General features: G+C 50.1%; 3 protein-coding genes across 9 annotated transcripts in view; 2 read left to right on the top strand and 1 right to left on the bottom strand.

The window, feature by feature from the left end:
* The window catches only part of ptgr2 (prostaglandin reductase 2), a 4,144-nt gene extending 3,320 nt beyond the window's left edge, over positions 1 to 824 (top strand). Inside the window, exons 7-9 of the mRNA XM_028972454.1 lie at positions 363 to 450; positions 521 to 560; positions 639 to 824. Of these exons, the coding sequence (XP_028828287.1) occupies positions 363 to 450; positions 521 to 560; positions 639 to 703 (193 nt within the window). The 3' untranslated portion in view covers positions 704 to 824. The remainder of the gene's footprint in view (positions 1 to 362; positions 451 to 520; positions 561 to 638) is intronic.
* tmem62 (transmembrane protein 62) lies at positions 818 to 6,972 on the bottom strand. 3 transcript variants are annotated; one of them, XM_028972442.1, is made up of 15 exons: positions 6,598 to 6,972; positions 6,344 to 6,524; positions 6,115 to 6,226; positions 5,889 to 6,026; positions 5,453 to 5,498; positions 4,976 to 5,117; positions 4,787 to 4,911; positions 4,389 to 4,511; positions 4,000 to 4,155; positions 3,539 to 3,698; positions 3,344 to 3,457; positions 3,150 to 3,234; positions 2,428 to 2,523; positions 2,210 to 2,328; positions 818 to 2,122 (listed from the first exon to the last, which is right to left on the bottom strand). In XM_028972442.1, exons 1-15 carry the CDS (start codon positions 6,612 to 6,614, stop codon positions 1,832 to 1,834), a joined length of 1,905 nt encoding a protein of 634 aa, XP_028828275.1. In that variant the 5' UTR covers positions 6,615 to 6,972; the 3' UTR covers positions 818 to 1,831. The 3 variants fall into 3 exon arrangements, with proteins under 3 accessions (XP_028828275.1, XP_028828258.1, XP_028828267.1); XM_028972425.1 differs by having other exon boundaries at positions 3,344 to 3,698; XM_028972434.1 differs by having other exon boundaries at positions 3,344 to 3,698; positions 6,604 to 6,972.
* Positions 823 to 21,232, top strand: ttbk2a (tau tubulin kinase 2a). 5 transcript variants are annotated; one of them, XM_028972339.1, is made up of 16 exons: positions 823 to 904; positions 9,806 to 9,954; positions 11,840 to 11,987; positions 13,131 to 13,204; positions 13,296 to 13,436; positions 13,545 to 13,649; positions 13,734 to 13,799; positions 13,981 to 14,073; positions 14,415 to 14,540; positions 14,629 to 14,786; positions 15,258 to 15,471; positions 15,561 to 15,775; positions 15,887 to 16,316; positions 16,901 to 17,221; positions 17,433 to 18,283; positions 18,378 to 21,232. In XM_028972339.1, exons 2-16 carry the CDS (start codon positions 9,886 to 9,888, stop codon positions 18,844 to 18,846), a joined length of 3,480 nt encoding a protein of 1,159 aa, XP_028828172.1. In that variant the 5' UTR covers positions 823 to 904; positions 9,806 to 9,885; the 3' UTR covers positions 18,847 to 21,232. The 5 variants fall into 5 exon arrangements, with proteins under 5 accessions (XP_028828172.1, XP_028828147.1, XP_028828181.1 ...); XM_028972314.1 differs by lacking the exon at positions 823 to 904 and adding an exon at positions 7,644 to 7,975; XM_028972330.1 differs by lacking the exon at positions 823 to 904 and adding an exon at positions 8,026 to 8,577.

The raw sequence follows: 21,232 nt of genomic DNA, 5'->3' as shown, positions 1-21,232 counted from the left end.
ATGAAGATTGGGCTGGAGTGAAGACGTTCTGAACATCTAGAATGTTCTCATTCCAACCTGTTGCATCTGAGGCTCATGAAGGTTTGCATTGGAATGATAACATTCTGAACATCTAGAATGTTCTCATTCCAACCACCTCTGACTGAGGCTCAGGAAGGTCGGGATGGAGTGAAAACGTTCTGAACATCTAGAAGGTTCTCATTCCGACCACCTCTGACTGAGGCTCAGGAAGGTCGGGCTGGAGTGAAAACGTTCTGACCATCTAGAATGTTCTCATTCAAACCCGCTGCATCTGAGGCTCATGAAGGTCGGACTGGAGTGCCATTCAAAGTGATAATTCTGAATTTTTTCCTAATGAGCAGGGAGCGTTTTATGGTGCTGAACTACATGGAGAAGCAGCCAGCTGCTCTTCTCCAGCTCAGCCAGTGGGTGAGAAGAGGAGATATCAAGGTGAACATATCAGATGCATCTGACGTGGTAAAAAGTCCTGCGGAAGTTAACGTTTGTTCTTGTTCCACAGGTGTTGGAGACTGTGGTAAATGGCATCGAGAACATGGGAGGTGAGGTTCTCCAAACCCGCAATGAAATGGCTGCGTTTTGTTTTTTTCTTCATGTTTGGTTTCCATTTCGACTCGCAGCTGCGTTCTGCTCCATGATGGCCGGAGGGAACGTCGGGAAGCAGGTCGTGAAGATATCCGGCTGAAATGTCCAGCAGGGGGGGCTGTTGCCACACCGAGGCCTTCGTCGTCCAATCCAGAAGCACGTTATTAACATGTTCTACCCCACCTGGGTGGGAATAAATACAGCGAGTCAGTGGTCCAAAATCACCCTTTATTTTCCTACAGCAACAGTAATGAGTGTGACGAGTCTCCATCCTCGCTACAGTACAGTGGATTCGTTCCAGGTGTGTGTGTGTGTGTGTGTGTGTGTGTGTGTGTGTGTGTGTGGGGTGTTGGAGAGGAGGACAAAATGTCCGTGTGACGAGCCAAAGTGCTGTTAAAGCAGCAGGGGCTGCAGCGTCAGGCCAGGACGGCGCGCTGACGTGACGGAAAAAGTGACCTTTAACCCCAGCACAGCTGACTCGCACGGAGACGCCGTCCAACAACACGGGCGTGGACCAAAATCGCCACATTCAGCGCGACCTGCGTCACTTTTCATATTCCTGAGACACGACGGCAACAGCGCGGCACCAAAACGTTTCCTAGAACCGGAACAACATACAACACAACAGCAGTTAGTGGCTGGAGGCGTGGCTCATGAGGTTCGAAGGTCGCGGTGGTCAAGAGTGGTCATTTCCCTACAGCATGTAAAAGACAGGAGAAGACTGACGCCAGTGGTTTTAATATTCACATCGATCAGAGGCAGGCCGATCGATGCGGCGGGCGGGGCAGCATTTCTGGAGAGGCGGTCCCGCCTCCGCCATCAGGTCTTTACCGAAGTAGCAGCAGCCGCCGCGTTTGGCACGTTGGTGTCCTGGTGTTTGATTAAAAGGCAGCACCGTTTCTCGTTTAGAAGATCTAGAGGCGTTGAGGAGGACCAACGTGCTTCACTGTAAACCTCAGGAGAAACGAGCAGAAGTTCTTGGTCTGGACTAGTGTGCTAATTGTTTAATTGCCAAAACTCTTGGGGGGTTCAGAAACTTTAAATTCTACCAAGGGTGGGTTAAAAATACAATAAAGACTTTTTTTGGCAGGTTTTACGCCCGGAGATGATTGTCAGGTCACCGTAGTTTGGTCACCTTCTATGCTGCCAGTCGTATTTATGAGGAACTGCTAGCGGAATGGACGTTGGCACCACAGGGCAAAAAAACACACTCCTGGCTTCACCGTTGTCATGACGACGCCGTCTGGAGCCGTGGGGCGGGGCCCTTCCAGGCGCGGTACGCCAGCAGCAGGCCCAGCAGCAGCGCCCAGGTGCGCACCGGGGACAGGAGGAAGGCCAGGCGGCCGTACGTCTCCAGCAGGACGTAGCAGGAGTAGCCCTGCCACAGCAGCAGTGCCAGCATGGCCACGTGCACCCACGCCGTCCGCCAGTGGAAGTGGGCGCGGAAGGAGTTGCCACGGCAACGCAGGTGGAGACTCCAGCACAGGTAGCAGGTGAGAGGGATGTTGAAGAAGACGAGCTGCGATGGGAGAAGATTAAGCAGACCTTAATCCAGCGAAGCGCCAGCAGGTTGCCATCTGACTCTGCAGATGTAGGTTCATCTAACCTGCAAAGATCCCACAATGTAGGTGAGGCTGCCCTCGAGGAAGTGGCCATCAACAAACACCCCAAACGCGAAGCAGACCCCACTGTGACCATCAACCACCTCACCAACAAACCAGGGCCCTAAAGGGAGGAGATGGCATGGCGTTAAACAGGATCATACAGATTTCACCATATCCATGTGGTTTTTCTTCTGGTTTTTAATCTACAAGAGACCCTCACCCAGAGCAGTGAAGAGGTTGAACATCAGCAGGGAGTAGAAGAAGGAGTCGCTTCTGCTGACCAGCTGCAGGGACACACAGGCCTGAGAGACCAGCCCTGCCACACGTGGAGAACATAAAGGTCACATGTTCACCTGTATAACTTTGTGTAACGTTTGCCTCTCACTGGAGTTCGCTCGGTACGAGGTGTTATGTCCATTTGATTATTTTGTTCTCCTCTTGTTCTTCATGTTGCTTTAAAGGTCCCCTATTATGAAAATATTTACTTTTTGCTTTTATATCGGTCTTAGTGTCCCCTAATACTGTATCTGAAGTCTCTTTCCAAAATTCAGCCTTGGTGATAATTACAGTCCATTTGATCCAGTCCCACAATGAAATTTCCCCAGAACGCGCCGTTCTGGTGTACAGGAGATGCGACCTATAGAAGTGAAAACGTGAGAAACGGGAGGTAACCTTTCCCCTTATGACGTCATAAGGGGACAAATTCCAGATCCGACTGTCTGAGCTGCTCTCTGAACGGTGAAGCAGAATGTTCAAAGCACTCTTTACACCGACCGCCATTTCTAGCCACTTCAGGACCATAGACAGGCTCGGGGAACTCGTATTAATGTTCAATCATCTCACAAAGTCACATTTTCATGATAGGGGACCTTTACTGCACTCAACTGTTCTACTGACCTGACCAGGTCAGAGTTCGTTGTGTGTTCCGTTGAGATTACTCACGTCTGCCAGAGGCCACAGGCATGAAGCGGAACACCACAAGAACCCCAACGTTCAACAGCACCAGAACCAGGAATCCAATACGGGCCTAAATACAAAAACCCACAGAGAGAGGCAAGAACTCATGACTTCTGTGAAACCCTAGCAGAACATTTCAATTCTCCTTCTCATCGTGCCTGTCCAGGATTCTGTCGTACCAGCACGTAGTGGTCAGTGAGGAGGATGAAGGACTGGGCGAGGCCAAAGCTGGGAGTCAGTTCTTCCTCCATGGTGAACTGCTGCTCCCGCACTTTCCAACGTCCGGCCGAGTCCTGACAAACACACACAGAGGCCAGACTGGGCTTTAGTTCTGGACCCGTTTCGACTCTGTAGAACCCACTCATCTCTGGTACCTCCACTCGGACGCTGATGACATGCAGGCCGCTGCTGTAGAGCGACGGGTCCCAGGGCAGCACGTAGAGCGGCCCGCCCGCAGCCTGAGCCTCGCCCTGGACCACCCCGTCCAAACTGACGTACACCGCGGCGACCGGAGCGGCAGAAAACGCCAAGATCCTGCAGATGTCAGGGGGGAGAACCGGTTCTCACACAGGACAACGACGGATTTATACGGAACATTTACATTTCTGGTATTTACCAGATGCCCTTATCCAGAGCGTCTTACGTTCAGTAGTTACAGGGACGGTCCCCCCTGGAGACACTCGGGGTTAAGTGTCTTGCTCAGGGGTTTGAACCTGGGTCTTCTGGTTCAACAGCAACTGCAGAACCCCATTCAGGTCTGCAATTATGGTTCCTTACGGAACATCCGGCCATTTGCAGTGCTTGTCTGTGTATCAGGTGACAGAAGAGGAGTCACCTGATGTGTGTGGATCTGCGGATGCGGCGTATCGGCTCAGCTCCGGGTTGCAGGTACTGCGCCTCCTTGGGGTTGGTGATTAGAACCGCAGGCCACTCATCAAAGGTCAGATCGGAGAAACTCAGCAGGTCGTGGTCAAAGGCCAGAACGCGGAACCTGAGAAAGAAGGGGCAGTTGTGGCCCGAGCGGTTAAGGAAGCGGCCCCGTAATCAGAAGGCTGCCGGGCCCACTGCTTACTAAGGGTGATGGTTTAAAAGCAGAGGACACATTTCATTGTGTCACCGTGTGCTGTGCAGAAAATCAGCTTTGACTCGAAAACGCACAGACTGGAGTCCATGGAGAAGAAAAATGTGATCAGTGAAATGGATCAGATATATTTAAGAACCGACCTGCGGTTGTCCATCCAGTCGCCCAGCTCCAGCTCCAGGGTTCCAGTTGGGTGCCTGCTGTGCAGAACGGGCATGGCTCCGCCCAGCGTATGCAGGTGGCCACACAGGTACGCCACGGCCGAGCTGCGGGCGGAACAGGGGTCATGACGTTCCCCTTCCTGGATTTCCATGACTTTTCAATTACTCAAAAACGGACCAATCATGTTAAAAGGAGAAAGTTCTGGAATATGGAAGTAACACACGCAGTAGAACGTGATGTGGTTCACTACCAGGGACTATAGGCCGGGGCTAGTTTTAAACGTTTTAGTTGTGTAACTTTAGATGTTTCTTTTGTATCCCAGGCCTGGAAAATTCTCTTTTCAAATTCCGTGACTTTTCCGTGTTTCGGACGACCGTACCTCATGACGGCCCTGATGCCGGGGGAGGGGGACACGATGGTGGAGGTGGTGTAGTGTCCGAACCACACCGACTGGTTGCTGCTGAGGCTCTCGGAGCGAAACGTCTCCAACTTGTTCATCTCACTCTGCAGGCAGGAAAAAAAAGATGTCACACCAGCAGTTGCCCCGCCGCGCCCCACCCCGCCGCACCTGACTCAGGATCCCGAAGAAGTTGTAGGGCCGCTTGGGGCCGGGGGTCAGCGTGGCATCGGCGCAGATGAAGGAGTAGTTCCCGAACGGCGTCCGGTGGACGTAGTGGAAGGAGCCCGCCGCCTGCGTGGCCGAGTACTTCCTGTGAGAACATCAACCGTTGCTTAGCAACCAGAGAGAGTACAGCCAAGCAAATGAAATGCTGCGTTATGGGATCTGGCATATTCGATCTTCCTTCAGCTCTGCACGGTGGAAGTGAATGGGGCCCGTTGTCGGCCCATCATCTGACACCGGCCTCTGTCGCTCATGATGAAGTGCTTTACACAGACGAGATGGGAACAGGGAGACGGACGGACGGGCAGGGAGGGAATATAATAACCCCTCCAGCCCACCCACCAAACCCACTTCCACGTTCATTAGCACGGATAATGGAGGCTGTAATGGGCGGCGGCAGCAAGACGAGAAGACAAAGCCCACCTGAAATAGTTGTTCACGCTTTCCAGGGATATGATGTTGAAAGCGTCTGGAGGGAGGGAGAGAGAAGAGAAATGGAAGAATTATTGCTGCAGACGAACAGTTCCTGTACTGCAACACTCGTCTAAAGGAGAAACTGGCAGAGTTCTAACACTGAAGCCCATTCCTGCTTCCACCACGGCCTTTTCATTAAGCTATCTCTGGTTTAAAGCCGCAGCCTTCCAGCTGCTTTATTAACGCTTCATTAAAAGACGCATGTGAGACGCATGAATGTCTTCCTAGGAGCGGGATCTCCAGTCTGGCTTCCTCTACGCCTCCAGGATGTTTTTTTTTTTTTTTTTGTTTAAAGCTGAACGTTCAGGTTCCACCAGACCGGAGACTGGCCAGTGCAGTTCCTGGCAGCGACAGAACGCTGTGAAAAAAGAGAGGGGGCAGCCACCATGATTCCCGCGGATGTCGATCCATTTGGTGCGCTCGAGGACGCGCGAGCTCTTCAGGACGTTGTGGTAGGCCTGCCATTCCACCTCGTGCTGAAGAGAACCGATTTTGTTCTTCGTCTTTGCATCTGTTAGGTCCCCTGGTGACACAACGACAGCAAGAGTTCAGGTCAACACTGGTGACCAGTCAGAACACAGAACCGGCAGAACTGTAAAGGGATAGTGTACCCGTTGCCAGAACCAGCGCCGGCTTGATCACCTCGATGGTCTGCGTGCAGAACCTCTGGAAATCTGGGATGCGTTTGGGATCGTGGAAGCGGCTGATGTGAATGTCCGACACCTGAGAGGACAATTCACCCAACATCCACTCCCTCAAACGTCATATTAGACCACCATATCCTCATCATTCATTATAACATCAACTTCAATATTAATATGGTTCAGAACCCACACTCACCTGCACGAACCAGAACAGGTTCTCCAGGTCTCCCCCAGGATACGGCGGCTGGACGCTCCTGTCGGGGTCCCCCAGGCTCCGTTTGGGGTGCCAGGCGGTGTCATATCGGTCCAACACCCAGGACGTGAGCAGAGCCAGCAGCAGCCCGAGCAGAACCAGCCCCGCAAACAGCCTGAGCATCCTGGGACAGACAGAGAGGAGAGAGGCGGGATCTGGTACCGCGATCAGGACACCCGGCAGCCGCGGCTACGTACACGAACCCGCGGCGCATTCCGACCCGGCCCGTCCCCGCTACGGTCTGGTCGGCTTCATTCGGGCGCTCAGGTACGGCCCAGTACCGCCCCAGTTCCGCTCCGTCCTCCACGAAGGGGTGGAGACGCAGGGCGTCGGGGTTGCCAGATCGCGAACTGTCAAACAAATTAAATCAGAGGCCGATCAGCCACACGTACAGCGGACGGTGGAAAGCGGCCCACGAAAAGAAAAATAGAAATATTAAAAGATATTAAACGAGTTAATTATGGAGGATTTGTGTAGAAGTAGCTAGCGTTTCCAAACTGAGCCGAGTCCCATTTTACTGAGAACAGGCGGACATGGCAACGCAGAGGAAGACGGGAGCCGATAAAACGACCGTGATCCGTCGGATTTGAGCACGTCACTCATTCTCCCACAATCCTCCGCGGGCTGACGCTGACGCTGTTCTGAACGGATCACACTGCGTTAGAATTACGCATTTTCGCGCAGTTCAGACGCAGCCTGACAGTGACACAATTATATAAGTCTCTCTCTGTTTATCCGTTGTGTGCTTTAGTTTCTGGTTATATTTTTGGGAGTCGACACAATCAATTTGTGTTGAAATGGGATAAAATGTCTTAATTTTTTAGTTCTCTCGGAATTATCCACTCGACAATTCTGACTTTCTTTCATTAATAGTATTAATAGTAACAAGTATTAATAGTGAAGCATAATAACTAACAATAATAATGATTTTGCGTCTACTAACAATGACACAAAATAAAATAAAAAAATTCACTTGGTATACGCACAAAAAAATATGTAAAAATACAAAAAATATATAAAAATATATATGCATCATATATATATATATATATATATATATATATATATATATATATATATATATATCATTCTTATTGTTAGTTATTATGCTCCACTATTAATACTTGTGTGTATGTGTATATATATATAGTCATACTAAACGAAATATCTTTTATTTTTTATTTTATATATAGCTGCGGATATGGTATACATACGTATATATATACCCATACCAAATGGAATATATTTTATTGTTTATTTAGTTTCATTGGTAGTAGAAGCAGAATCATTATCATTGTTACGTTATATATAATAGCTGCGCATAACCGCTAGAGAACGCTGTTCCAAAGAGGCGAGGCCTGGGTGCGCGTCCCCGCGACGAGGACGCGGACGCGAGCCGATGGCAGTGCGCGTGCACGAGGCGCGCTGTTGCGAGGGGGGATAGTGACGTGGACGCGCGCTGAGGCAGGCGGGCGCGTCCGGAGCCGCGGAGGGAGAAACGGGGGACGGCGCGGACCTGGAAATGGCGCCGTAGCGCGGAAATACGCGGATCCGTCGCTGCAGCCGGGAGCGGAGGTAGGAGACGCGGCGACCGTCGCGACTCTGCTGCAGTGTGCAGATGACACCGGTCCAGACCCGCTATCCGCGTTACTGGCTGGAATGGGGGACCTGCGTTTTACGGGGACATTTACACACACACACACACACACGCGCGCGCTGCTGATCATCATTGTTCCCGAGTCGAGAGAAGATTTGGACTGATAAGGAACATGAAGGTTTAGAAATGACGGGAGGCGAGAGCGACACAGGATCCCTCTTCATCATCAAGTTCCTGCTCAGTTCTGATTGGTCTGTGTCTCCTGTCACCAGGTGTACGAGAAGAACTGGACTCCTCCACATCAGTCTGTAGGAGAAGGTCTCGCTCAGACGTTGCTGAAGCCCCGGTCGGGTTTTGTTCAGGATGTAGGACCTGGTGCTGTAGAGGTCATTACCGATGCTCGGCTCCCATGGGATCAGCAAATCAACGCGTTTGGTGACCTGGCGGTGTGACTCCCTCGGTTCTCCATAACGCGAGATGCTCGCAGCATGAACAGACTACCATGGAGCAGGAGAGTTCACGAGGAGAGCCGCCTACGGCTCACCCGATGGCAGAACCGATTTAGGATGAACACAGACGCGTACGTTCTTTTCAGTGAGTAAAGTTGTAGACGTGGCTTCCAGAGCAGGACACAGATGAAGATGATCAGAATTTGGACGTTTCTACTAGATGGTGATAGTGGCCTCTGCTGTCTGTAATCTTGGTGGCCCGAGGATCCAGCTTAACCTGCTGGGTTTTACGTAACCATGGCGTTGTGCATCATCTGAGGGTTCAGCAGGGGTTAGATGAACCAAAGACAGAATTTATCAACTCACGGTTACTTTTTAAAGGCTGGTAGTAGCCTAGCGGGCAACATGACCCCACTTACTGCCCTCGTGTCCCCGGGCAGGACACTGGAGTGTCTCCAGCGGTACTTTCCCTGTCACTACTGAGACTGTTGCTCTGGTGAGGAATTGAGAGATTTTTCGGACTATTTGCTGGTTGACGGTGGCGGTGGTGGTGGTGTCGCTGTTACTTGGCCGTGATCCGGGGAGACTCCGGAGGAGACTGTCCTCCCCGATCCCGATGTGGTGTCCGCTGTTGCTCAGTAGGCCACTCACACAGACAGAGCGAGCCCACAGATCTCCTGGTGCCGGACGGCATACTAATGCGGGAGATGATTCATGCTGACTGTGACGTCAGGAGGGACTGATGCTACGCTGCTCACAGACACACAAGTCCCGCACTGTGTAGGAGTAGAATGGGAACTGTGTGTGTCTCTCAGGGTCTTTGTTGACAATGTCACGTTGTTGTGTATTTTGGTCCTTTCTCGGTGTCATACACAGATATTCATATTTGTTTATGAATATCTGTCTCTCGGCCAATCAGAATGGCACCTTGATGGCGTCCTGTAGCCTGGAGAAGAGGATGTGACGTTGACACGTGTCATGTTAGTGCAGCCCATTGTCCTGTGTGTTTCATCTCCATGGTTAAACTCCTCCGCCAAAGTCCCAGCTGGAGCTGCTTGTGGTTGTACATCTCGTTCACGTCTGTAGGGCCTGTGTTCTCCAAACGTCTTTTTGTACAAGTGCAGATCACACCCCGGAGTACCTTGTTTTAGCAACATCTTCTAAAGGGAACCAAGTTCACAATGAAGGAATGCAGAAGAACTGGAAGATGTTTTTTGTAGCCTAGCAACAAAAAGTGCTTGATAGAAGTGTTCTTAAATGAGGTTATGGACTCGAGGCCTTTACTGTTCACCTGGAGCTGGCTGATCTGTTTGCATTGATTGTAATCGATCCTACTTGCTGTTCTCTCTCTCTCCAAAGGTGTGCTAATGTCCTGATGTCCATATTGTCTGGAGGCACAGTGCCGTAGGTATAAACCTGTAGAACACTCTTGGACCAGGATGAACGGAGGGCAGGAGCAGACGGACATCCTTTCCGTGGCCGTACTGGTGAAGGAGCGATGGAAAGTGGTGAGTGCTTATTTACCCCTGCTCTGGAGTAGCTGTGCTCCCCAGTTGTGCTCCTCAGTTCAGCAACATCAGTCTGATTTAAGGTCTATTTAATGAAGCAGTATTTTTCACAGCAAAAGCAGAATCAACAGAAAATTCCATGGCTTATGCTACTAAATGAGATTCCTTCGTTAAAGTATAAACCCTCCCATGTGCCTCTGGTCCCTCAACGTGAGAGATGGATTTTAAGCTCTGGTCTTTATGATGCCGGACTCCTAAATTGCTGTTAAATTTAAGACCTTCATTCAAAGTGTTGTCCTTAAAACGATCCCCCTCCTCGTCTCTTTACAAATGCAGCAGTCATAAATTGCCTGAGTGCACCGTGCACCGCGTGCTGGACCTTGGCTGTGTGCAGTTGCCGTAGCAACAGAGCAACCCACACTTAGTGGCTGACGCGCTGCCGACTGTCAGTATGAGAGTCCCCGGTTCCGTTCTGGCTCTCTGGAAGGCCAGATGGACGAGTTTTAGTGACGATCTTCACCAGCGGCTGTAAAAAACACGGGCAGGGAGATGGGGACATACGGGGACCTCTACTGAGAACAATTTAACACCGATGTGATTTGTTGTCTGTTTAAGTGCTGCAGTGGAGAGTTGATGAATCCTTCTCTCTGTATGCTGTGTGTTAGCAGCTAATAGTTTGATATGAATGGTTTATATTGCAAACAACATAATAAAACGCTGCAAAAGGTATAAAACGAGGACATTTTTACATGAACTCAGAACACCTGAACTGATGCCCCATCCACACAAGGACACTTTTCACAAAAGCGTGTTTTTGGTTTCTAAAAAACCTGGGCCCACAAAGGGGCGTTATCTGAAATGTTCTTGTCCACGCAGAGAACATCCCGAACGCTGTTTTAACCTGTAGGTGGCGCTGTAACTTCCCGCTTGTTCGGCGTCTAGTTCTCCACCGCGGTGAGTTAAACACGTTGTTCTCCAGCCTCATAATGTGCACTGTAAAGAGGATTTCTACTAGTTAAACATGTTATCCGTCATTGTTGTATGTAGGGCGCATTTAGGGTCAAAGGTCAGGTCGGAGGTTGGACTAATGTGTCAGCGTTTTCACAAACAAATGCCGCTTTGCCATCCGCACAGATACGTAGAACAGGGAAATTCACTCTGGAGCCAGTTGAACATGTTATCCGCCATTGTCGTTTGTAGGGCGCATTTAGGGTCAAAGGTCAGGTCGGAGGTTGGACTAATGTGGCAGCATTTTCACAAAAAAACTTTGCTGTCCGCAGATACGTGCAGAGAAATTCACTCTGGAGCCGGTTTTAGAATATAGCCTTTCTGGATCCCCCGAAATGCGTTTCCACGTAGACAGAAGTCCGGATTGGATGGGAATGTTCCCGTTTTAGAGAAAAACCTTCTGGTGTGGAGGGGTCGGAGTTCTCTAGTTTTGTGACTGGCCACCGGACACTCAGTCTGTCTGCAGGAGGATGCGTGTATCAGCGTCTCCCCGCCGGCCCAGCAGGGTGGGAGCCGTTTGCAGCGTTCGCAATCCTGGGTCCGTCAGCAGAGAGACTCCTGGCTCTTTTTTTTTTTTTTTTTTTTTTTTTGCCGAGCCAAGCGCTGAGCTGAGCTATTCTCAGCGCATCCAGCTATTTGTGGAACTGCTACTGTTACTGGACAGGCCTCCCCTTCACACTCTTTCCTGACACTTTCCTGAATTTCTGCAGTGCACAGCGCTGCCCCCGTAACACCTTTTAAGTAAAGTGGAAAAAGCAACGCGGCAAAAAAAAACAAAAAACTTGATATTCATGTCCACAATTTATGTTTGTTATTATCTGTCATTCTTCATCTTTCCTTGTTCGGTGTGAATTAAAACGAGTCCTCTGCCCTCCAGCTGAAGAAGATCGGTGGTGGGGGTTTCGGGGAGATTTACGAGGCGCTGGACCTGCTGACCCGCAGCAGTGTGGCGCTGAAGGTGGAGTCGGCCCAGCAACCCAAACAGGTGCTGAAGATGGAAGTGGCCGTGCTGAAGAAGCTGCAAGGTGAACCTCAGCCACGCCCATTCACCGCTGCCGTTAAAATTGTCCCAGTTCTGGGCTCCTTTGGGGGACGTTTCTTTGTCTTTATTACGCTGCTCTGTTTTCCCCAGCTCCGCCCTGATCAGGTGGATTTATATCTCTTGTGTTGGAGGCTTTCTTCTGCTTCTTGTTGGACACATGGGCAACTTGAGCTGAGCCTCCATCTCAGTATCACTTCCCATTATCCTGTTGTGGAGTCGGGCGGGGCAACATGACCATTAAATATTATATTGCAGTATAAACAGTCATGAAAATAGTGGGTGTTTTCTTACATAACACTGGATAAAAATGGTTAATATTGTGTAAACCACCTGGCATCTTCTACAGATACGTTTTAGAGCGCACATGCACAGATTTGTGTGTTTTGCCGCATGGTCCCGTGAGAACGTTGCTTTTCTAAACCCCATAAATCAGAGGCAGAGTGGACAGGCCAGTCCGGTGGTTGGGGGTTCGGCAGTTGCACCACTAGACTGAAGTGAAATAAATGTATTTTCTTTTCTGATTTGGGTGCAGAAACCCCACAAAACCTGATTATTATTTTATGAATTCATCTGTACAGCAGACTGTTAATATGGACATGTTTGCATGTGTAACGTTATGTAAGATGTATGCCATGGTAATTGGAGGTGCGAACCTTCTCATGATTTGATTCAATTTACGATTATTAATGCCTTGATTATCAACTCAGCCCGATGCATCCCATAATTTTTTTTACTTTACTTTACATTATGTTTTCAAATGTGTCAGTGAGATGAGAGTTAAGTCCTCGTTTGAAGGTCTGAACCAGGCATTTTTCTGGCGTTCGTCTGAACGCCGAGCCTGGGCCAATTCAACGTCATTATGATATAATACATTATGTTCTGCACTACATCACGATGCATCGATTATGAGATTAATTTCAACACCGCTAGTTGTAAGGTAAGACATTGTCTTGTACAGATAGCAACATGGCAGCAAAATTCATAGGTCAAGCCTAGACCCTAAACAGGTTTGCTATAAAATAGCTTAAACGGGAATTACTGCCGTAACAATATTCTTGCACCACAAGCACATTTGATTTCACATGAGACCAGTTTTAATGCGTTTTTACCCTTTTGAAATGGGCAGGTAAAGACCATGTGTGCCGGTTTGTGGGGTGTGGTCGCAACGATCGCTTCAACTACGTTGTGATGGAACTTCAGGTGAGGGGAAGAAAGTCTCCATTGCTCTGGTTATATGAATGTTCCATGAATTGAAATGAACGGGGCTACTGTTATGCGTCCGTCTGGTCAGGGAAGGAACCTTGCAGACCTGCGGCGGAGTATGAACCGCGGCACTTTTACCGTCAGCACCACCCTGAGGCTCGGCCATCAGATCCTGGAGGCCATCGAGAGCATCCACTCGGTCGGCTTCCTGCACCGTGACATTAAGCCAGTAAGAACATTCCACCACATTCCACACTTAATTCAGTTTTTTAATAAATGCACATAACAATGGACATAATGTCTGTTTTCTATATAATCATTTCTTTTTGTTCTTCAGTCCAATTTTGCCATGGGTCGGTTCCCCAGTACGTGTCGGACCTGCTACATGCTGGACTTCGGTCTGGCGCGTCAGTTCACCTCCTCATGCCAGGAGGTCCGACCGGTTAGTTCCTGAATTACAGGCACAGTCAGAAATTTCTAGAATTTTTGATATCAATTAAATTACCATAATCTCTCTGCTGTGTAGCCACGGCCAATCGCAGGCTTCCGTGGGACGGTACGCTACGCCTCCATCAACGCCCACAAAAACAGAGTAAGCGCGCCCCATCATGCATTTCCCATAGAGACCTTCATAGGGAACTTGATTTATTTTCCTCAGTTTATTATGTTCCTATGCCAATTTATAATCACTACATGGAATATGTTTTAGGTTACTATGACTTTTATGTGTGTTTTAATATTCTCAAATCGTAAATCTTATTTTCCTCCATCAGGAGATGGGTCGGCATGACGACCTGTGGTCCCTGTTCTACATGTTGGTGGAGTTCTTGGTTGGTCAGCTGCCTTGGAGAAAAATCAAAGACAAAGTAAATAATTTTTTTTTCTTCTAAATCCAGGCAGATTCTGAATTCTGGGGCAGTGGTGGCCTAGCGGTTAAGGAAACGTTGCTGGTTGGAATCCCGATCCACCAAGGTGCCACTGAGCAAAGCACCGTCCCCACACGCTGCTCACCAAGGGCGATGGTTAAAAGCAGAGAAGCAATTTCCTTTGGGATTAATAAAGTTAAAAAACATAATTGGTTTGGAAGAATTAAATCTGTCCTGCAGCTTTTAAGATCAGCAGTTCGTCTGGCTGTGATTTGTTACTATGAATGAACATGAATGTCTTAATGGATGAAGATGGTTTGTGGCTTTGGTGTCTGATTTAGGAGCAAGTAGGGAAACTGAAAGAGAGCTATGATCACCGGCTCATGCTGAAACACCTTCCTACGGAATTCGCCCTGTTCCTGGACCATATCAGCAACCTGGACTACTTCACCAAGCCGGACTATCAGGTGATAAAGGAGCCGGGCATCCGGTGAAGGCCTCCGGGGGTCCGTCTGCACCGACACGCTTGTTCTCAACACTGGTGTGTTGTTGCAGCTGCTGATGTCCGTGTTTGAGAGCAGCATGAGGACGTATAACGTCATGGAGAACGACCAGTATGACTGGGAGAGAACTGGCTCGGATGGCAGCCTGAGCATCACAGCGGCGGCCGCAACACCGCAGAATCATACCCGGCTGACGCCAGCACACATGGGGTACGTGGAATATCCAGAGTGCGTTTCAACAGATTCTACCAAATCCGTGTTCCTAGCCTGTTTGGTGTCCTGTGCACTGCCCCCTCTCCTCACTTTGTGGCAAGGAGCAGGCACGGGAAAAAACGGAAAAAAGTACAATGTTGCCCAAAACTCCACTGGACTCTCAAATAGTAGAAAATATCACAGGCGCCCCCTGGTGGCATGCAGCAGTAGAGGCAAAAAAATTACAGAAATTTGGAATATTGTATTTTAGAAGAGCATCTGTCAGTCACTCAAAGTGTTCGGTGAGAAAAACTCTGGCACTTGGACAAACGTAGTTGACAACCACGATACAGGTCTTACATTTCATGAAAGTGGCCGAAAAAAGTCTTTAAAAGTCTTGAATTTGGCTTCCTTAAACCTGGAGAAACCCTGATAAAGGTCCCAATGTAAGGTGTCATTATTCACCTTCCTCTGCTTCTTATGTTCAAGGATGGCAAATGCCTCACTAGTGCCAGGGGACCTGCTGAAGGAGAACACAGAGGAGGTTCTTCAGGACGAGCAGCTGAGTGATGGGGAGAACAACCCTCCTCCCCTGGCTGACCGGACGCCCGGATCTCCCATGCTGCCCCTGCGCATTCAGGAGGCCGACGTCTGGGAGGAGCTGGACCGCAACCGCAACCACATCCGGGCTGCGCCGTGGAAGGTTCTTTCAGGAGAACTATACATGTATAAAATGTCGAAATCCTGGCTCTTTATGTGTCTTACAAACAAAAAAACATCTCAACATTTCAGGCTGCCACAGAGGAGGACCACAGCCAGAAAGAGGGGAACCGGAGTCCGCATGCAGGACCCAGCCTGGGCTCCCCGGTGCGGGTTCGGTCGGAGGCGGTTCAGTCAGAGCGGGACGCCCCTCTGCTCAGGAAGCTACGCAGCATCCACAGCTTTGAGCTGGAGAAGCGCCTGACGCTGGAGCCCAAGCCCAGCGCTGAACGCTTCCTCGAGGCCTTGTGAGGGGTTTCTTCATTTTTATTCTGTTTGATGATCAGCATATCCTGTTTTTTTAGATTATAAAACGACAAGGACAAGCTCGTTGAAACACGTGGAAATGTTCTTCCCAGCTCAGGAAGGCAGCCTTCATTGGAGGAGAAAGAAGCTCAAAGAGGGGTTTCTCCCAGCATGCCTGTACCCAGCAGTGGAGGGCGAGTCTGGCACTGCGACGAGGAGGTCGGCTCTTCTAAGCCGGGGTCACCAGCCTCACCCGAGCAGGGCTCGGCCAAGGCTGAAACGGAATCTCCGGAGTGGGTAGTGGTGCAGCGACCCCCTGACCTCCTGGACCTGAAGGAAAGGTCTGGCAGTGCTGCCGCCAAAACGAGCAGCAGCCCCTCGGAGAACGTAGAAGAAGAGAAGGAGGAGGAAGAGCCCCGGGGGGAGCGTGCACCGGCACCCGGGACAGACAGGTTGGAGCCGAGCGTCGGACCAGCTGGCGCTCTGCCGCCCGTAACTCCGACCAGCCCAGCCGATGCTCTGGCTGAAGGGATCATCACCCAGGTGGGTTAAAAAAAAGCTGTTTACTGAGGAACCACCGCTGTTGCCGTGCGAAGCCTCTTTATTACATAACAGATGACAAGTGGTTTGATGTAAAGGGAAAATACAAAAATATACACAATAATCCCAGGCATTTAACCCAGTTTTAAAAAGCTGGTGCATTTTTTCCAGCGGTGAACCCTCTAGGGCTCTTTGTTTGATTTGTATGACGTGATCTTGGTAGGACGGTGACCTGGCGGTCTGACCTCAGGTTTCAGTTTGCAGCTCTGGTTACCCGACCCTCTCCTACCGACCACGTGTCTCTGGTAGATGATCACTGTGAAAGCAGCTAAATGTGCTATATATCCCACAATGCACGTGTGCCTCTCTTGCTTGCCTTTCTTGCCCTCCTCCTTTTTTTCCCCCCTCCCACCATCCCTTCTTATTCATTTAACTGAAATTCTCTTCATTTTTCTTCTTCTTCCTCATTTTTGTTGAATCACGTCTCTCCTCTGTACTCCTGTTTAGTGTTCTGTCTGCCTCAATCGCAGTCTCTTTCTGTCCTGAACTGTCCTAATGATCTGAATTTTGACCCCTCCCCCCCGTAGCTCCCTATGTCTCCGCCCTCGCTGCTGGAGGAGGTGCTGGTTCGGACGTGCAGCCCCCAGCTGCAGCTGCGCTCCCCCAGCCCCCACGCAGTCCTCAGCACCCTGTCAGACCCCCTCCACCAGCGCGCCCCCCCCGGAATATGCCGGAGCCGCTCCGTAGACCCCCACTACCACCTCCACCCGTCCTCGTCCTTGTCGTCTTCGCTGGCCGCGGCTCGCGCCCGCTCGCCCGGCCACAGGAAGCTGCCTGCCATCCCGCCGGGCGCCGCGAACACCAAGTTTCCCGCGGTCATACGCATTACGCGCGCCCAGCTACAGCAGGTGACGCCCCCTCCTACCCGCCTAGCACACCCGCATGCTGACATCTTCATCCGCTCCATTCATGACAACCTGCATCTTCGTCGTCATCATCATCATACCTGAATTTTTAGATTTCACACACCCCTGTGGTTCATGAAAGTACATGAATGCCAGTGTCCGGACGAGAAGACACTGCCAGTCTTTGGTAATCCCTCTGTCCTTCTCTCTGCAGCTGACTGCCCAGCGTCCCTCAGTCTTGTCCCCTCAGTCAGTGTCTGATCGGACGCTACAGTGCCTCCCGCTGGAGCAACGCGAGGACCTGTCCACCGACCTCCAGTCCCCACGGGACGGCGTTCCTGCCCCGATCCCGGCAATGCCCATATGCTGTCCTCAAGTGAATGGGGACAGTAGCCATTCCAAAGTCTCCATTCCAAGCAGACCTTCGGCACAGTCCTCCCCTCGCTCGCCTGAGAGCCCCGTCCTGCTCAGTGGATCTCATCTCCATGGTAACGGCATCACTGAAGAACCGGAAGAGTCTGAATTGAACAGGTCGACTGATCTCAAGCAGGACCAAGCGAGTGGCAGCCTGCTGGAGACCATCAGGCAGACCGCCGCCCAGAATGAGCCGACGCCCCGCTCCAAAGATCCCACCCGACGAATCAGCCGCATTCCTGTTCTGGAACCTTCTAGTCTGCTTTCGTCTGAGCACCTCACCCCCGGCTCAGCCAAGGAGAAGCTGCTGCAGAAGAAAGCGTACCACCAGGGGGCTCTACCCCCCTCTCCCTCTGCATCGCCCTCCCACTCTTCAGACAGACGTGGTCCCGTCTCTGGCCCCGCCCTTCCCCATGAGCAGCCATCATCCACCACACCATCTGACCAGGATGATGAATCATTACATGGAGACCGTCAAGGCGACGATGCTCCTTCCCTGTCCTCCTCGTCTGGCCCCCTGTCTCGTAAGAGCAAAATTCCACGGCCTGTCATCCAGACCACGCCCACTTTCAGTTCTACTGAGACTCTCGCCGCCCAGTTCATACCCCGGCCACCACCTGGCAAACCAAGCCGGCCCATGGTAGACAGAAGGTAATTATACTTCCGTTGTTTATGTGATTTAATGCAATTTAAATGTTCTGCTCTCCTTGTATGGATTGTTTTCTCCTCTCTCTGTTTCCTGTAGACTCCGCCCTCTCCGCATCAGAGCAGCCAGCACCAGCGACTCAGACCTGCTGAGCTGTCTGGCCCAGCTGATGCAGGGGGCTGGTGGAGTGGGTGGGTCCTTGCGCTCCTCCTCTCCTCAGCTGGGTCATTACTCCACCCCCCAGCATGGGAGCCCTCGTCTGGTGACCGTGACCTGCACCCATCAGTACCACCCACGGAGCTCCAGTGCTTCGCCCCGCAGCAGCTCCTCTCTCCACCGCTCCGGCTCCTCCTCCCCTTCGCGGCCCGGACGCAGCCACTCGCCACCCAGTTTCTCTGGCTCCGCCTCTCCCCCGGCCCCTGGGCCACGCCGGCCACGGGTGCAGGACGCCTGCTGCGGTCGCCAGGCCCGGACCACCGGCCCCCACCACCACCTCCACTCGCCACGGGCAAAGGCCGGGTGTGGCAGTGTCCGGGAAGTGAAATGCTCCGGCAAGCTGAACAGATAGTGGCATCTCAGCCCCTGTCTAGAACATCCAACCCCTGGTCCCAAATGACTCGGCGGACATGAAGGAAAAGTGGCCAATCAATCAGGCCGCTGAGTCAAGCCTTCGCCATCACCCCTAGACCCTCGTTATTCACGAAGAACGGGTGGAACGTTTCACGCTTCTGCATCACAACAGAGACCGGCGCCGGGACAGGCGTGTCTCAGGCCATCCTGTCATGAAGTGCAATTGATGTTCTTGCCATTTCTTTGCATATCATTTGCATCTAACATTCCCCATTCCCATCTGGTGAAAGGAACTCAGGAACCAAAGAACATGGACTTCTTATTGACAGTCTTAAAAAGAGTTTTAGGGTGTGTAATTTACAGAGAGCATGATGTTACATACTGACAGTATTATCGGTATTAATATGGTTATTGCGATTATTGGAAGTAGAGTAGTGGTACTGATGAGTAATGTGTTGGCTTTTGACTGTGATTAGTTCCCTCGCTGTGCGCTCCTGTCATGAATAAGGGAATTTCCCTGCTCCGCCCTCCATGGGCTACAGGTGGGCCGTGCTCGATCAAGAATTCTGTCCGCCATTTCGGGTTCGTTATCCACGTCGTAATTATCTCTCTTGCCAAAGACAACCTGGCCGCCCCCGTTTTTGGACCAGAGCGCTGTTCTGCCCCGATCAGGTTAAATCAAGATGACCTGTTTGGTTTTGCGTTAGCTGCCGGAAACTGTTCTGGGTCCCTTTAGGGTGAGGAGCAGAAACCACGTCTGACTGGTAGGAATGTCCATTGAAATGTGGACTTTGATAAATTGTGGGACAACAGCAGTGACGTCTGTGTCGATCTGCATTACTCTTCTAAGAAAAAAAAAATATATAGATGATGAAATTTCTTTTATTAAATGTCCGTAATGGCCATAGTTAGAATTCGCCCCCATTTTTTAACGAACAATATTTATTTCTGTGTATAGCCGTACTTATATCACTGGTGGACCGCAGAGGTCCTGGCTCGGCGCATGAATATGAACTGGTAGCCAGGGTACGGGTTGAGGAGGTAAGACGCAACATGATAAATTGACCCTAAATGCGGGGACAGATGGGAAGTGCATTATCTTGGCCCTCAGTAAAGAAACGAGGAGCTTAAACAATCATACGAGCTGTTTACATTTCTAACGGTGCCTGAAGCGTGGATGTGGGAATGTGGAATCTTGGGCTCATTTTTAAAATTCAGAATTATTACATGCTGACCCTGGACCAGTTGAGAGTTCCTGTAATAGGCAGACGGGTGTATATACAGATATGGACAGAGGCTCTTTTTAATTCCACCGCCTCTGTGGCGAGTCGGTGGGAGAATTGACAGGAAGCGACATATAAAAACAAAGCATTGCCTTAATTTTACTGTTCGTGTACTCATCAGAACACATTTTAAGTGTGGGCGTTTTCTCGTTTTGTTTGACTCTTTATGGATTCGCGCTCCGTCTCTATGCCTGTATATAATACTGTATTATACCAAGCTTAAGCATGCGCCACTCCTGTAAATATCTCCGTCTGAGCGTTCCTCAAATGAAAACTTGACTGTTTCTGCATATTTTAATGGGGATTTCTTTCTTTCAAGCTGGATTCTAAGTTCGAATAGAATCCTGTAGGCCCACCGTCCCGAGTGGATTGGCGTCCCTGGCAGCATGTCGACGTGTGTGGACTGGCACCAGTCCAGCGGAGGAACCTGTTCAGCTCCGGCGTCACCTTCTCAGTGTGTGCCGCGTGCCAGAACTTCGCTTATTCGTCAACTGTATTGGGTTTTTTTTTTTACCGACGAGGTGTAGCAATGCATCTGTTTTTAATACTCGTAGAAACGTGGACGAGTTACATGAATGCCGAGTATGTTTAAAATGTCATGCCATGTTACTTTATAAGATCTTCTCGCCCGGGGCAGCTGCTGAAATATGAACTGCATCTGCCTGAATAAAACTGGTCCCGTTTGCTGGAATCTCTGTACGCAGCATCAACCCAACTCTCTGTCTCTGTGTGTGTGTTTGAAACGAATGTTTCTTGGGGTCTTTTCCCCAGATCTTCTGTTAATAACCCGTTCCACAGTCCCTGTGATGACATGACGCAGATGGAAAAATGTATATAACTGTAATTATTTAAGGTATTTTTTTCTTCTCATTTGTACCATATCAATACCCTGTACAGTGTTTTATTATTATTATTATTATTATTATTATTTCTATTCTTTTTTTCTTTATGGTTTCTGTTCGAACTTATTTTGTATTTTATTTTTGTAGGCAAGTTAGAAACGTCATTCCGCATGCAGAGAGATTCTAGCATTTTTATTTATTTCATGTGAAAATGTTTATATCCTTATTAAACCCTGCATAGAGCATTTTGCGCCTGGGA

The sequence above is a fragment of the Denticeps clupeoides genome, chromosome 1 (genome assembly GCF_900700375.1).
Source record: "Denticeps clupeoides chromosome 1, fDenClu1.1, whole genome shotgun sequence".
Taxonomy (NCBI): Eukaryota; Metazoa; Chordata; class Actinopteri; order Clupeiformes; family Denticipitidae; genus Denticeps; species Denticeps clupeoides.
This window is presented reverse-complemented; position numbering and strand designations above follow the sequence as displayed.

Excerpts from the sequence above, each read along its gene's own strand:
- tmem62 (XM_028972425.1), bottom strand. Across the intron at positions 4,912-4,975 it reads TCTTCGGGATCCTGAGTCAG|AGTGAGATGAACAAGTTGGA; the intron begins GTGCGGCGGGGT and ends TCCTGCCTGCAG. Across the intron at positions 4,156-4,388 it reads GACTGGATGGACAACCGCAG|GTTCCGCGTTCTGGCCTTTG; the intron begins GTCGGTTCTTAA and ends CTTCTTTCTCAG.
- ttbk2a (XM_028972339.1), top strand. The coding sequence starts at position 9,886 with ATGAACGGAGGGCAGGAGCAGACGGACATCCTTTCCGTGGCCGTACTG. Across the intron at positions 13,650-13,733 it reads CATGCCAGGAGGTCCGACCG|CCACGGCCAATCGCAGGCTT; the intron begins GTTAGTTCCTGA and ends TCTGCTGTGTAG. Across the intron at positions 14,074-14,414 it reads GGAGAAAAATCAAAGACAAA|GAGCAAGTAGGGAAACTGAA; the intron begins GTAAATAATTTT and ends TGTCTGATTTAG.